The following is a 13,334-nucleotide window of genomic DNA, read 5'->3' as shown; positions in this document are numbered from 1 at the left end:
GACCAGAGGAACTCCTCTCTGCTCTGTCTGGGATGATGCAGGGTGAGAGGTGAGGACCAGAGGAACTCCTCTCTGCTCTGTCTGGGATGATGCAGGGTGAGAGGTGAGGACCAGAGGAACTCCTCTCTGCTCTGTCTGGGATGATGCAGGGTGAGAGGTGAGGACCAGAGGAACTCCTCTCTGCTCTGTCTGGGATGATGCAGGGTGAGAGGTGAGGACCAGAGGAACTCCTCTCTGCTCTGTCTGGGACAAGGCATGGTGAGAGTAGATGTTCAAGAAACACAGCAGATGAGAGATCAGGTACTGTCAACCACAGCTGAAAGGAAGCCATGATTCTTGAAAAAGATTATTTTAGTTGTCCTGGAACAGAAAGCCTTATCCTAAGTGCAGATCCAGTGGAGACTGAGAAAAGAATGGCGTCCTTACAAGAGACAGGCTGGGAAAGTTGTAGCTGAAGTAGATGTGTGAGGGTTTAGAGTAACTATCAGTGGATAGTTTATCTCCTAAGATGGAGAGAGATTTAGAAAAGGGAGAGAAGGGTCAGAAATGCACCATGTGAACTTCAGAGGAGGGTGGAAGGGGATAAAATTGATGAGTTCTGCACAGGTGCAAGCAGTACCAATGCAGCCATCAGTGTTACAGAGAAAACGTTAGGAATTGGTACAGGAACTGTACGATGTAACCAACAAAGAGACGGGCGAAGGTTGGGCTCTTGTGAGTGCCCATGGCTACATCTTTGATCTGTAGGAAGTGAGAGGAATCAAAAGAAAAGTTGTTAAAGTGAAGAACAACTTCAGCCAGGTGATGAGAGAGCTGGGGGAGGGGAATTGCCTGTATCTTCCACTGCAGAAAGAAGGAGGGGGCTGTTAGATCTTCCTGAAGGGGGATACAGGTGTATGAAGACTGGACGTCCATTGTACAGATGAGGATTTGGGGGCCAGGGAACCTGAAATCGGCCAACGAAGGATGGCATGTGGGGTGTTCTGCATGTAGACAGGCAGGGACTGGCCAAGGGAGAAAGGATGGAATCAAGGTATGAGAAGATAGGTTCAGTGCGGTAAGAGCAGGCAGAAACCGTGGGTTTGCTGGGACATTGCTGTCTGTGGATATTTATTCAAATCTCCATATCCACAAGGCTCAGTCTTGGGACCAAGCTCACACCTACTGTCCACTCGCCTGACACCAGTGTCTGTGAGCCAGTTGCAGGCAGGTTGGGGAGAAGTTCAAAGTAAATTTATTGTTAAAGTACATACATGTCACCATATACTACCCTGAGATTCATTTTCTTTGCAGACATTCACAGTGAACACACAGAAACACAATAAAATCAAGGAAAAACTGCACAGAACAAGACAAACAATCAGTCTGCAAAGGACAACAAACCCTGCAAATACAAAAAGAAAAAAAAAAACCACAAATATAAAAATAATAAATAAATAAGCAATAATGAGGCCTTGAGATGTAGAGTCCTTGAAAGTAAGACCACAGGTCGTGGGAACCAGAGTGCAGAACTTCACTTGCCCCATCGTTCAGGTTGAGGGGTAATAACTGTTCCTGAACCTGGTGATGTGGGTACTCAGGCTCCTGTACCTCCTTCCTGATGGCAGCAGCGAGAAGCGAGCAGGTCCTGGTTAGTGGGGGTCAATGATGATGGATGCTGCTTTCCTGCAACAGCATTCCATGTAGATGTACTCAGTGGTGGGGAGGGATGGACTGGGCTGCATTCAGAATCACTTAATATCACTGGCATATGTTGTGAAACACACAAAATACCTGAGAAACTCAGGTCAGACAGCTTCAATGGAAATGAATAAACAGTTGATGTTTCAGGCTGAGACCCTTCTTCGGGACTGGGAAGGAAGGGGAAAGATGCCAGAATTAAAAAGTGGGGGTGACGGGAAGGAGCACAAGCCAGATGGTGAAGCCAGGTGTGTGGGAAAGGTAAAGGGTTGGAGAAGGACAAATCTGATAGAGGAGAGGAGAGTGGACCATGGGAGAAAGGGAAGGAGGAGGGGCAGGTGAAGAGAAGAGGTAAGAGGCCAGAATGGGGAACAGAGAAGGGGTAGGGGAAAACTACGGGAAGGAGAAGTCAACTTTCATGCTTCAGGTTGGAGGCTACGTAGACAGAATTAAGGTGTTGCTCCTCCACCCTGAGAGAAGCCTCATTGTGGCAAAAGAGGAGGTCCTGGACTGACATGTCGGAATGGGAATGGAGATAGGAATTAAACTGGTTGGCCACCGGGAAATTCCACTTTTGACAGATGGAGCAGAGGTGCTCAACAAAGCAGTCCCCCAATTTACGTTAGGTCTCACCAACGCAGAGGAGGCCGCACAGGGAGTACTGGATACAATGGATGACCCCAACAGATTTGCAGGTGAAGTGTTGCCTCACCTGAAAGGACTGTTTGGGGCCCTGAATGGAAGTGAATGGACAAGTGAAGAATTTCTGTGGTTTGCCAGGAGGGAGATTAGTGGGGAGGGATGAATGGATGAGTGAATCATGGAGGGAGAAATCCCTGTGGAAAACAGAGTGGAGGAGGGGGTAAATATGTTTGGTGGTAGGATCCCATTGAAGATGGCAGAAATTGTGGGGAACGATGTGTTGGATGCAGAGGCTCACAGGATGGCAAGGACAAGAGAAAGGCGGGTGAGCGAGAATGTCTGGGAAATGGAGGAGATGCGGGTGAGGGCAGTAGTAATATAGGAAAGAATGATATGTTGTGAAATTTGTGGCGGCATACATTGCAATACTTAAAAATAAAAAAGTTATAAATGACTATAAAAAAATTAAATGAATGCAAAAGAGATTTTAAAAATATTGAGGTAGTGTACATGGGTTCATTGTCCATTCAGAAATCTGATGGCAGGGAGAAAGAAGCTGTTCCTAAAACGCTGAATGTGTGTCTTCAGGCTCCTGTACCACCTCCTTGATGGTAGCAATGTGGAGAGGGCAAATCCTGGGTGATGAGGGTCTTTAATGGAGGGACATTGCTTCGATGCTGGGGAGGCTTATGCCTCTGATGGAACTAGCTGAGTTTGCAACTCCGCAGTTGTTTCCAGTCCTGCACAGTGGCCCCTCCATACCAGATAGTGATGCAACCAGTTAGAATGCTCCCCATGGTACATTTGGAGAAATTTGCGAGCATCTTTGGTGATATTCCAAACCTCCTCAAACTCCTGATGAAATATAGCCACTGTTGTGCCTTCTCTGTAATTGCATCAGTATGTCAGGCCATCAGCAATTTACAAATAGCATTTGAACTGTGCCGAGCCACACAGTCATGTGTAGAGAGCACGAGCAGTGGGCTAAGCACACATCCTTGAGGTGTGCTAGTGCTGATTATGAGCGAGGAGGAGATGTTATTCCTGATCTGCATTGACTGTGGTCTCCCAATGAGGATCCCGTTGCAGAGGGAGGTATCGAGGCCCAGGTTTTGGAGCTTGGCGATTGGCGCTGGGGGTATGATGGTGTTGAACGCTGAGCTGTCATCAACAAGCAGCAGTAGGTATTGCTGTTAGTCTAGGATGAGCGCACAGCCAGTGAGACTGCAGCCGCTGTAGACTTATTGTGATAGGCAACTTGCAGCAGATCCAGGTCCTTGCTTAAACGGGAGTTACTTCTGGCCACGAACAACCTCTCAAAGCACTTCATCGCAGTAGATGTGAGTGCAACTGGACGATAGTCATTGAGGTAGTTCACCCTGATCCTCTTGGGCACTGGTATGATTGTTGTCCTTTTGAAGCAGGTAGGAACCTCTGCCTGCAGCAGTGAGAGATGGAAGACATCCGAGAACACTCCCGCCAGCTGGTTGGCACAGGTTTTCAATGCCCTATCAGGGCCTGACCCTCTCTAAAGATGTCCTGATATTGGCCTCCAAGACAAAGGTCACAGGGTCACCAGGTTTCACACAGGTGTAGTTTTATTCTCTCTTTCAGAGTGTACATAAAGGGGGGTTGAGCTCATCTGGCAGTGATGTTTCACAGCCATTCATGATGTTAGGTTTCGCCCTGTAACAAGTAATGGCCTGCAAACTCTCCCAGAGCTGACGAGCGTCTGATTCTGTCTCAAGCTTCAATCAGAACTGTTTCTTTGCTCTTGAAATATCCTGCCGTAGGTCGTACCTGGACTTCTTGTTACGCTCTGGATCAATGGTCTTGAATGACAGGTCCAGCCCTCAGCAGATTACAAATCTCCTGGTTCATCCACGGATTCCGGTTTGGGTGTGTCCAGTATTAGCCGGCTGGTGGTGTAGTGGCATCAGCACCAGACTTCGGAGCGAAGGCACCGGAGTTCAAATCCAGCCAGCTCCCTTGCACGCTTTCCATCGTGCTGGGTTGAGCATCGAGCTAGCAACTTGGCCTCATAAAAACAAGAAAACCTGCTAAAAAAACGCCATCATGACGGCGTCCCGATGACTCCACTCGGAGTTAAGGGCTTTCTTCTTTTTCTTCTGTGTCCAGTATGTTCTTGAAAGCACACACCCATCCACACAAGTCTTGATGAATTTGGTGACAACTGTGGCGTATTCATTCTGATTCGAAGATTATCTGGTCCACAAATCAAAGCACTCCTCTGCCTCCCTTGACCATACGTTCTTGATCATCACCACTGGTGCTGTGGTCTTTAGTCTCTGCCTGGACAGTGGGAGTAGAAGTACAGCCGGATGATTGAAATTTCCAAACTGTGGGCTTGGGGTGGCAAGGTAAGAGTAATTGATTGTGTTGTACTGTGGTCAAGTGCATTGGCTCCTCTGATTCTGGGGGTAGTTGTTCAGAGATCTGTTCCAGTTGGCTTGGTTGAAATCCCCCGCAATGATTGGGAAGGCATCAGGGGACGCTGTTTCATGACTGCTGATTACGGTACTCAGCTCCTCCGATGCCTGCCTAACGTTGGTCTGAGGTGGAATGTACACCACTACCAGGATGAGAGCGGAAAACCCCCTCAGCAGATAAAATAGAGAACTCTTGGCTGCCAGATGTTGCAGGTCAGGCGAGCAGGACTGAGACCGAACTGCCATGTCTGTGCACCAAGATGAGTTAATCATAAAGCACACTTCACCTCCTCTACCTTTAAAACAGTCAGCTGCCTTGCCTTTTGAGTGGGTAGTAAAGCCATCAGGCTGCAGCACTGCTTCCAAAATGGCAGGGGATAGCCACGTTTCCATGAAGCAAGGTTCACAGCAGTCCTTGATGGCCTTCTGGTACTACAATCTTGCTCTGAGGTCCACGAAACTACTTCTTTTATGTCCTCTTTTCAAATGTGGTTCTGGTTCTGGTACTGCTGGAGCCTGCGATCTGCGTTTTGATGGTGTGTCTTCGGGCTGATTGAACTGGTGTTTTGCTGCATCCGAGACTTCCGGGGGGTGAGCAGCCTCGACGTAAGAAGCTTGCAGACGGACGCGAGCCCATGATCAATTCATTTCTTGCTGATCAAGCTGATTAAAGCACTGAGGGAGTTTGAAACATTGAGGTGAGTGAGTGCTCAGCGCTGTCTACCAGCCACTCGCTTGCTGCTGCCAAAGAAAGGTGTCTGCTTAGGATGGTCTCTCTCTCTCTCTCTCTCTCTCGCTCCAGAAGGAAAGTCACTGCATTTGAATGGTCTCTCTCTTCCCCCCCCCCACCCCCCACCCCCGATGCTGCCGGAGCACGGTACCAAAGCCCAGGGTCTGCGGTTTGTGCATTAGACTGTAATTCACATTATGATGGTCGCTCCTTTTTCTGTTACCATTTTTGGGCGACTGAATCAGGGCGACCTGCAGATAATGAACACTAAACTGAACTGAATTATGCCTGGACTCTTTCGATTTTGTGTTTTATCGTCTGTGTTCCTCGCTTGTATTTTTTGTTGCCTTTTCTGTTTTTTCCGCATGTGGGGCAGTTGCTGTTTTTATCTGGATGGTTTCCATGGTCTTTGTTTCGCGGCTGTGTGTGGGAAGTATAATCTCAGAGTTGTGTATCGCATTCACACTTTGATAATAAATGTACTTTGAATCTTTGAACTTTCCAGCCCACTTTCCACACTTCCGTTTCTTACAGGGGAATTGCACTTGTGACCCTTGATTTTGAGGATTGATGAAGATTTTTTAAAAAACGTCTTAACACAACGTTGCTTACTGCAGTCCCCATGGCTGTGACTGTGCATCTCAGCTGTGGTGGTCCAGAACAGGAACATTTGATGATTTCCACTGGATCTGCAAGCAAAGCACCATCTTAAGCCCACTATTTTTTGTAGGCTTCTCCTTTCATGGTGTTTCCACACCAGGCCATGATGCAACCTGTCAGTGTACTCTCCTCCGCGCATCAATGGAAGTTTGTCAAAGTCTTCACAAACTTCTAAAGAAGTAGAGGTGCTGACATGCCTTCTTTGTAATGACACTTACGTGGGCAGATCCTCTGAAATCTAGGGTGTCACGGTTAGTGTGACACAATTACATCTCGGGGTGTTGGAGTTCCGGGTTCAGCAAAATCTTTAAGGAGTCTCTGTACACCCTCCAAGTGCAATGCGTGTGTTTTCCCCGGGTGCTCTGGTTTCATCCCACGTTCGACGTTCTGGGTAGGTTAACTGGTTACTGTAAGTGAGCTTATGGTTAAATCGGGGTTGTCAGGGGGTTGCTGGGGTGGTGCAGCTGCAAGGGCCTATATCACCCTGAATCTCTTAACTAAATTTAAAAAATAATAAAATTATAACGTCAAGGAATTTAAAGTTGCTGACACTCTCCACCTCTAATCTCCTGATGAGCACTGGCTCAGACCTCCAATCTCCTCCTGTGGTCAATAATCAGCTCCTTGGTCTTGCTGACAGCCAGTGAGAGGTTGTTGTTATGACACCACTCAGCCAGATTTTCAATCTCCCTCCCACATGCTGATTCATCATCCCCTTTGATTCAGTCAACAACAGTGTGTCATCCGCAAACTTCATATGGCCTTGGCGCTGTGCTTAGCCTCACAGACCCAAGTATGAAGTGAGTAGAGCCGGGGGTGAAGCACACCACCTGTGCTGAAGGTGACTGATAGTGGTGATGCTGGCATCCTGGAGGGAGTGCCAGGCCCACAAAGGACAGAGTGTATCTAGTACTGCACTGTGGTTTACTGGGAGCGGTGGGATGGACTCCCAGCCAGTGCAGCACCAGGGCCTCCCGAATACCTGCCCATCCCTAACTCATCGGGCATGTGAACTGGAGTCAGAGTGCGACCTCAGCCCCAGGATCCTCCTGTGCCAAGAGATCAAACCCACCCTCCTACCCAACGTACCTCCTCCCCAACCCTCTTTTCTCCTCTCATCTCTCATCCCTCCCCCTCCCACACCCCATCACCATTACAGAACCCTGGGCATCTGTGTGGGTGGACTCACCGAAGGCTTTGGCCACGTCTCCTGGACAGGTGCAGCCTCCGTCCTGTCAAGACACAGAAGATCATGAGATACAGGATGACTATTCAGCCCATCTGGTCTACCCCACCATTCAATCATGGCTGACTTTCCTCTCGTCTTCTCTCCAGAGTCCCTAACCTCCTGACCAATCGTCCTCTGGCTTCAACCGACTTCCACATCTTCACTCCCTTTGGACTGAAGAAATTCCTCCGTGTGTCCATTCTAAAGGGAGGTCCCTTTATTCTGAGGCTGTGCCCTTGAATCCCAGACTCTCCCACTGATGGAAACCTCCTCTCCACGTCCATTATAACCAGAACCCAGTAGGTTTCAATAAGGTCCCACACCCCACCTTCCCACTCATTCTTCTGAACCAGATGTGCAGCTGGAGCTGAGGGTGACAAGGACCCGTGGGGACGTGCTACAATTCAACCAACATAGGCAGAGAGACCGGTGTCTGGAGAGAGCAGCAAAATTGTCACACGAGCTTGATAACTGGCGGACAGTGAACGGGTCAGGGGCCCAGGTCCACAGGGGGACAGTGAACAGGTCGGCAGTCTGAGTCCAGTGAACGGGTCAGAAGTCTGGGTCCACAGGGGGACAGTGAACGGGTCGGGTATCAGGGCTCTGGGTCCACGAGGAGATGGTGAACGGGTTGAGGGTCAGGGGTCTGAGTCCACAGGGGGACAGTGAACGGGTCGGGGGTCCGGGTCCAGGAGGAGACAGTGAATGGGTTGGGGGTCTGGGGTCTGAGTCTACAGGGATCCAGTGGTTTCAGGAGTAGCTTGGTCCCAGCTCGGCATTGGTTGGTGCTTGAGTGGCCAGTAAATATGCAGGGTGTTGCATCGCCCTCCGTCCCCGTCACTCACCGAGATGATGTGACCATTGAGTCCATGGGCAGCATCAGCACACTCGATCACCGCGCTGAGCTGCGGGTAGCCCACGCCCGTCTTCTTCCTGGTGGTACACACCGAGCCTGTTTGGGGAAGGCAGGGAGCTTTTACTGGACTTGTCGCTCTTTACAACAGTCGCACTGACCCCCTGCTCAATGCCTTTAGCCTTGCATATACTTCCTGACGTCGAGCCTGTCCTGTTCCTTTGTTACTGTGTGCTCCCACTCCGTCACCACTGCAGATTTTAGTCAGAGTTACACAGCACACAAGCAGACTTGTCCATACCAACCTGAGATGCATTTGTGTCAGATCACTCTACTTGTCCACTTCTACCACCTCCTCTGGCCCTCATTCCACATGCCCACCACCCTGTGTCAAAATATTTTTCTCCTCCCACCTTGTACCTGTTCCCTCTCATTTTAGACTCCCCGATCCTGGGGAAATGGAGGTGACCATCCATCTGATCAAAGCCCCTCACTTTGTGAACTGTATAAGGTCCTCGGTCTCCTTCGCTCTAGGGAAAGCAGTCCTAACCCTCTGGTCCCGTGAATCACCAGTTAAATGCAATTCTTCCTATAGCTGGAGAGCTGAACTGCACACACAAATTCAAGTTCACTTTCAGTGCTTGGTGCCCCAGCCGATGAGGGAACGTGTAGCATGTGCCTTCACCACCCTGTTGATCTGTGTCGCCACTTTCAATGAATGATGTCTCGATGTTCAGTTACACTGCCCAGGCCACTCCCACTGCCATTCACCGGGTACGATCCACCCTCCTCTCAAAAGCTTGTTATCACTGTTCCATGAGACCCTAGGACAGAATCAGGCCATGTGGCCAATCGAGTCTGTTCCGCCATTACATTATACCAATCAAACCCATTCTCCATAAACTTTGACACCCCGATTCATCAAGAATCTATCAACCTCTGCCTTAAATATACCCAACTAACTGGCCTGCACAGGTGTGTGTGGCAATGAATTCACCACTCTCTAGCTAATGAAACTTTTCCTCATCTCTTCCAAATAGATGTCCCTCAGTTCTGAGGCTGTACCTCTGGGCCGAGACTCCCCCACTATAGGAAACATCCTCTCCACATCCACTCTGACCTTTCAGCATTCAATGGGTTTCAATGAGATCTCCCCTCAGTCTTCAAAACTCCAGCAAGCAATCAATGCTCTTCATACGTTAACCCTTTCATTCCAGGGATCGTTCTTGTAAAGTTCCTCTGGACCCTCTCCAATACCAGCACATCTTTTCTTAGATAAGGGGACCAAAACGGCTCACAATACTTTGTTTGATCTGACCAATGCCTTACAAAGCCTCAGTATTACATATTGCTTTTATATTCTAGTCCTCTCGAAATGAATGTTAACATTGCATTTCCCTTCCTTACCTCCGACTCCAGCTGCAAATCAACCTTGAGGGGATCCCAAGTCCTCCTGCACCTCTGATTTTTGAATTTTCTCCCCAAGTATGCGTCATTACATACCATCCAATCCAGAACTGCTGCTACTCTAGTGGGCTCAACCACAAGATGGTCTAGAAAGCCAACTCACAGTCGTTCTACAAATCAGCACCAATCTGATTTCTTTCCTAACATGCCTCTCCTATCTCCCACATCTTGGCTACTGTTCAGAGGCCTGTATATAACTACCATCAAGTTCTTCGTGCCTTTGTGATTTTTTTTACCTCTATCCACAAGGATACTACATTATCTGATCCTATGTAACCTCTTTCTATGGATTTGATTGTTTATTTTATCAACAGAGGCAGCCCACCCCCTCTGCCTAAGTGCTTGTCCTTTTGATATAATGTGTATCCTTGGAAGTTAAGCTCTCAACTATGATCTTCTTTCAGCCACGACTCAGTGATGCCCACAACGTCATACTTGCCAATCTCTAACTGTGCTACAAGATCATCTACCTTATTCCATATACTGCATGCATTCACATCTAACACCTTCAGTCCTGTATTCACCATGCTTTTCAGCTTGGTTCCGTAACACTTTAACTCATCCCACTGACTGCAATTTTGCCCTATTATCCTCCCTGTCCTTCCTCAGTCTCATCACGCACTGCATCTAGTTGTATACCAACTGTTCCATCCTCAGCTCTATCACTCCAGTACCCACCCCCCTGCTAAATTAATTAAAACCCTTCCGCACAGCTCGAGCTAACCTGCCCACCAGGATACTGGTCCCCAAGGTTCAGGTGGAACCCGTCCTATTTGTACAGAGTTCCCAATGATTCTGCCCACTGCACCAATCCTTCAGCCCCCTGCATTCATCCTATTCTTCCTCTCACTGGCGCGAGGCACAGGCAGGAATCCAGGGGGTACTACCCTGCCTAACTCCCTATATTATCTCTTCAGCCCCACTTCCTCTTTCCTACCCCTGTCGCTATTACCAATATATACATAGACTTCAGGCATTCACCCTCTTCAGACTGCTGTGAACCCAATCCCACACCCCCCAACAGTATCCAACTAGGTATAGTTATCATAGAGAGGGACGGAAACAGTGATCCTCGGCACTGGCTGCCTATTCCCTTTCCCTCTACTGACAGTCACCCAGGTACCTGCCTCCTGCAGCTTAGGGGCTGACTACCTACTGTAGCTCCTCGTTTTTCCATCTGAGTCAAAGGTCATCCAGCTGCAGCTCCAGTTCCTTAACGCGGTCTCTAAGAAGATGCAGCTCGCTGCACTTTGTGCTGATGTAGTTATCTGAAGGGCTCCCAGAGTTTCTATATCTTACACGAGGAGCATACCATTATCTGTGAACCCATTCTGGATGCCCTAGTTTTGGTGAAAGCCGAAACCCTCATCAAATCTGCATGAACAGAAAGAGCCACTTTCTCCCTGTCAAGCGGTGGGATCAGACTGCACGGTTCACTCTTGGCAAAGCAGACTCCATGAGCCCTAATGGCTCCTATGTCATGGTCTTGGGTAATACAGAACAAGGAGTGGCAGTTGTGCATTGCAAGAAAAGATATTGAACTGGCGATATACGCTCAGTGGCCACTTTATTAGGTACACCTGCTCGTTAATGCAAATATCTAATCAGCCAATCATGTGACAACTCCTCAATGCATAAAAGCATGCAAGCATGTCAAGAGGTTCATTTGTTGTTCAGACCAAACATCAGAATGAGGGAGCAATGTGATCTAAGTGACTTTGACCATGTAATGATTGTTGCTGCCAGATGAAGTGGTTTATCCTAGAAACTGCTGATCTCCTGGGATTTTCATGCTTAACAGTCTCTAAAGTTTACAGAGAACGGTGCGAAAAACAAAAACATCCACTATGTTCATACTGGCCTCTTTCAGTTCTGTTTCTTTCGTCTTCTCGCCCATTCTTTCTTGTGCTGATTGGCGGGCTGGGGTTGCGGTTTGATCTTCAACGTTCTTGTTATTTCTCCATGAGGACGATCTGTTAGTTTGTGTGTGTGCGTGGGGTTTGTGAGTTTATGTTTCTTTTTGTCCGGGGGGGGGGGCTTGATTGCTGTCTTTCTTTCAACTACTTATATGGTTTTCTGTATCTTATGACTACCTGGACAAGAGAAATCTGAGTTGTATTCTGCATACACTGAAAGTAAAATGAACCTTTGACCACCTTGTTAACGAGAGGTCAGAGGAGAATGACGAGATTGGTTCAAGCTGACAAGAAGGTGACAGTAACTCAGATAATGTGTTGCAGCAGAGGTGTGCAGAACAGCATCTCTGAACAGATAACACATTGAACCTTGAAGAGGGTGGGCAATAGCAGCAGAAGGCCACAAACATATCGAAATACACTGAGCAGCCTCTGAGTGTAAGAAATCTAGGGTAAGAAGTGGCCAATTCTAGTAACAGTGTTCTCCTTCTAAGAAGATTGGGGCCTGATCTTAACTGCGTTTTACACTGGTTATGATTTAATGTTAGATGTCTGGATAAGATGTGCTGAGTTGCTGTGTATTACACAGGAAGATGAACAGCAGTAGGCCAGCTCAGTTTTCCCCTGATGATGGCTGAGCTTTGCTGGCCCCATCTCCTCTTCTGTGCGAGTTCCCCCAAACCCACAATTCATCATCTTTCAAATACAGGTCCTTTCCAGCTTACAACATCCATATCCCCAACAGTTTCTAAGTTAGAAACGTGACCTCCAGCCGAGTTCCCACGCAGCAGGAGGTGTTTGCAGGCCTGCAGCTGCTGACAAACACATCCCGCCAGTCTTCCAAATACTCATTTATACATACAGGATGTACGTAAGTTGTGCATTTGTCAACCAGGGAGAACCTGTATTTACCAGCACCTTCGTGATATCCAGCAATCCGGCCTCCAGCATTCTCAGAGGCAGAGAATCGCTGGGATTCACCTCACTCTGAGGGAGAGGTGTCTATACACCTCAGCTTAAATGACCTCTTGCTTCTCTCTCCTAGAAGTGAAAATATCACAATGCCTCCCTGTCAAGCCCTTTCAGATCTTATATATTTGAATTAGGTTACCCCTCATTCTTTTGAACTCCAAGGAACCCAATTGTCTCATCTCTCTTGATGAGACTAATAGGGGTTGTTTAAGTTAGCCCCACCTATTAGTGGTGTAGGTAGTGTACGATATAAAGCATTTCTTGCAACTCTCTATTTTTCTTCTCTGTATTAACAATAAAGTGAGTCCATTTGTTCAAGCAAAACCAAATAGTTGCAGCGTCCACCCATCACGGTTATCCTTTATTTCCTGTGGAGCATGAAGAAAGCTCACCTCTGTCCCAGGATACTGACGGACTTTTACCGCTGTACCATTGAGAGCATACTCACCAACTGCATCTCAGTGTGGTATGGCAATTGTCCCATATTGGACCGCAAAGCACCCCAGTGTGTGGTGAAAACTGCCCAGCAGATTATCGGCACCCAATTGCCCACCATTGAGAACATCTACCATAAACGCTGCCTGGGCAGGGTGAAAAGCATTATCAAGGATGCATCTCACCCTAACCATGGACTTTTTACTCTTCTCCCATCCAGTAGGCGCTACAGGAGCCTCCGCTCCCACACCAGCAGGCTCAGGAAGAGCTTCTTCCCTGAGGCTGTGACCCTGCTGAACCT

General features: G+C 48.1%; 1 protein-coding gene across 1 annotated transcript in view; it reads right to left on the bottom strand.

Moving 5' to 3' along the window:
• LOC134341255 (GMP reductase 2) overlaps nt 1–13,334 on the bottom strand; it is a 31,889-nt gene that overhangs the window by 4,118 nt on the left and 14,437 nt on the right. Inside the window, exons 6-7 of the mRNA XM_063039112.1 lie at nt 8,236–8,342; nt 7,352–7,394 (exon numbers count right to left, since the gene is read on the bottom strand). Coding sequence (XP_062895182.1) covers nt 7,352–7,394; nt 8,236–8,342 — 150 coding nt within the window. The remainder of the gene's footprint in view (nt 1–7,351; nt 7,395–8,235; nt 8,343–13,334) is intronic.

The sequence above is a fragment of the Mobula hypostoma genome (assembly GCF_963921235.1).
Source record: "Mobula hypostoma chromosome 10 unlocalized genomic scaffold, sMobHyp1.1 SUPER_10_unloc_4, whole genome shotgun sequence".
NCBI classification, from domain to species: Eukaryota; Metazoa; Chordata; class Chondrichthyes; order Myliobatiformes; family Myliobatidae; genus Mobula; species Mobula hypostoma.
This window is presented reverse-complemented; position numbering and strand designations above follow the sequence as displayed.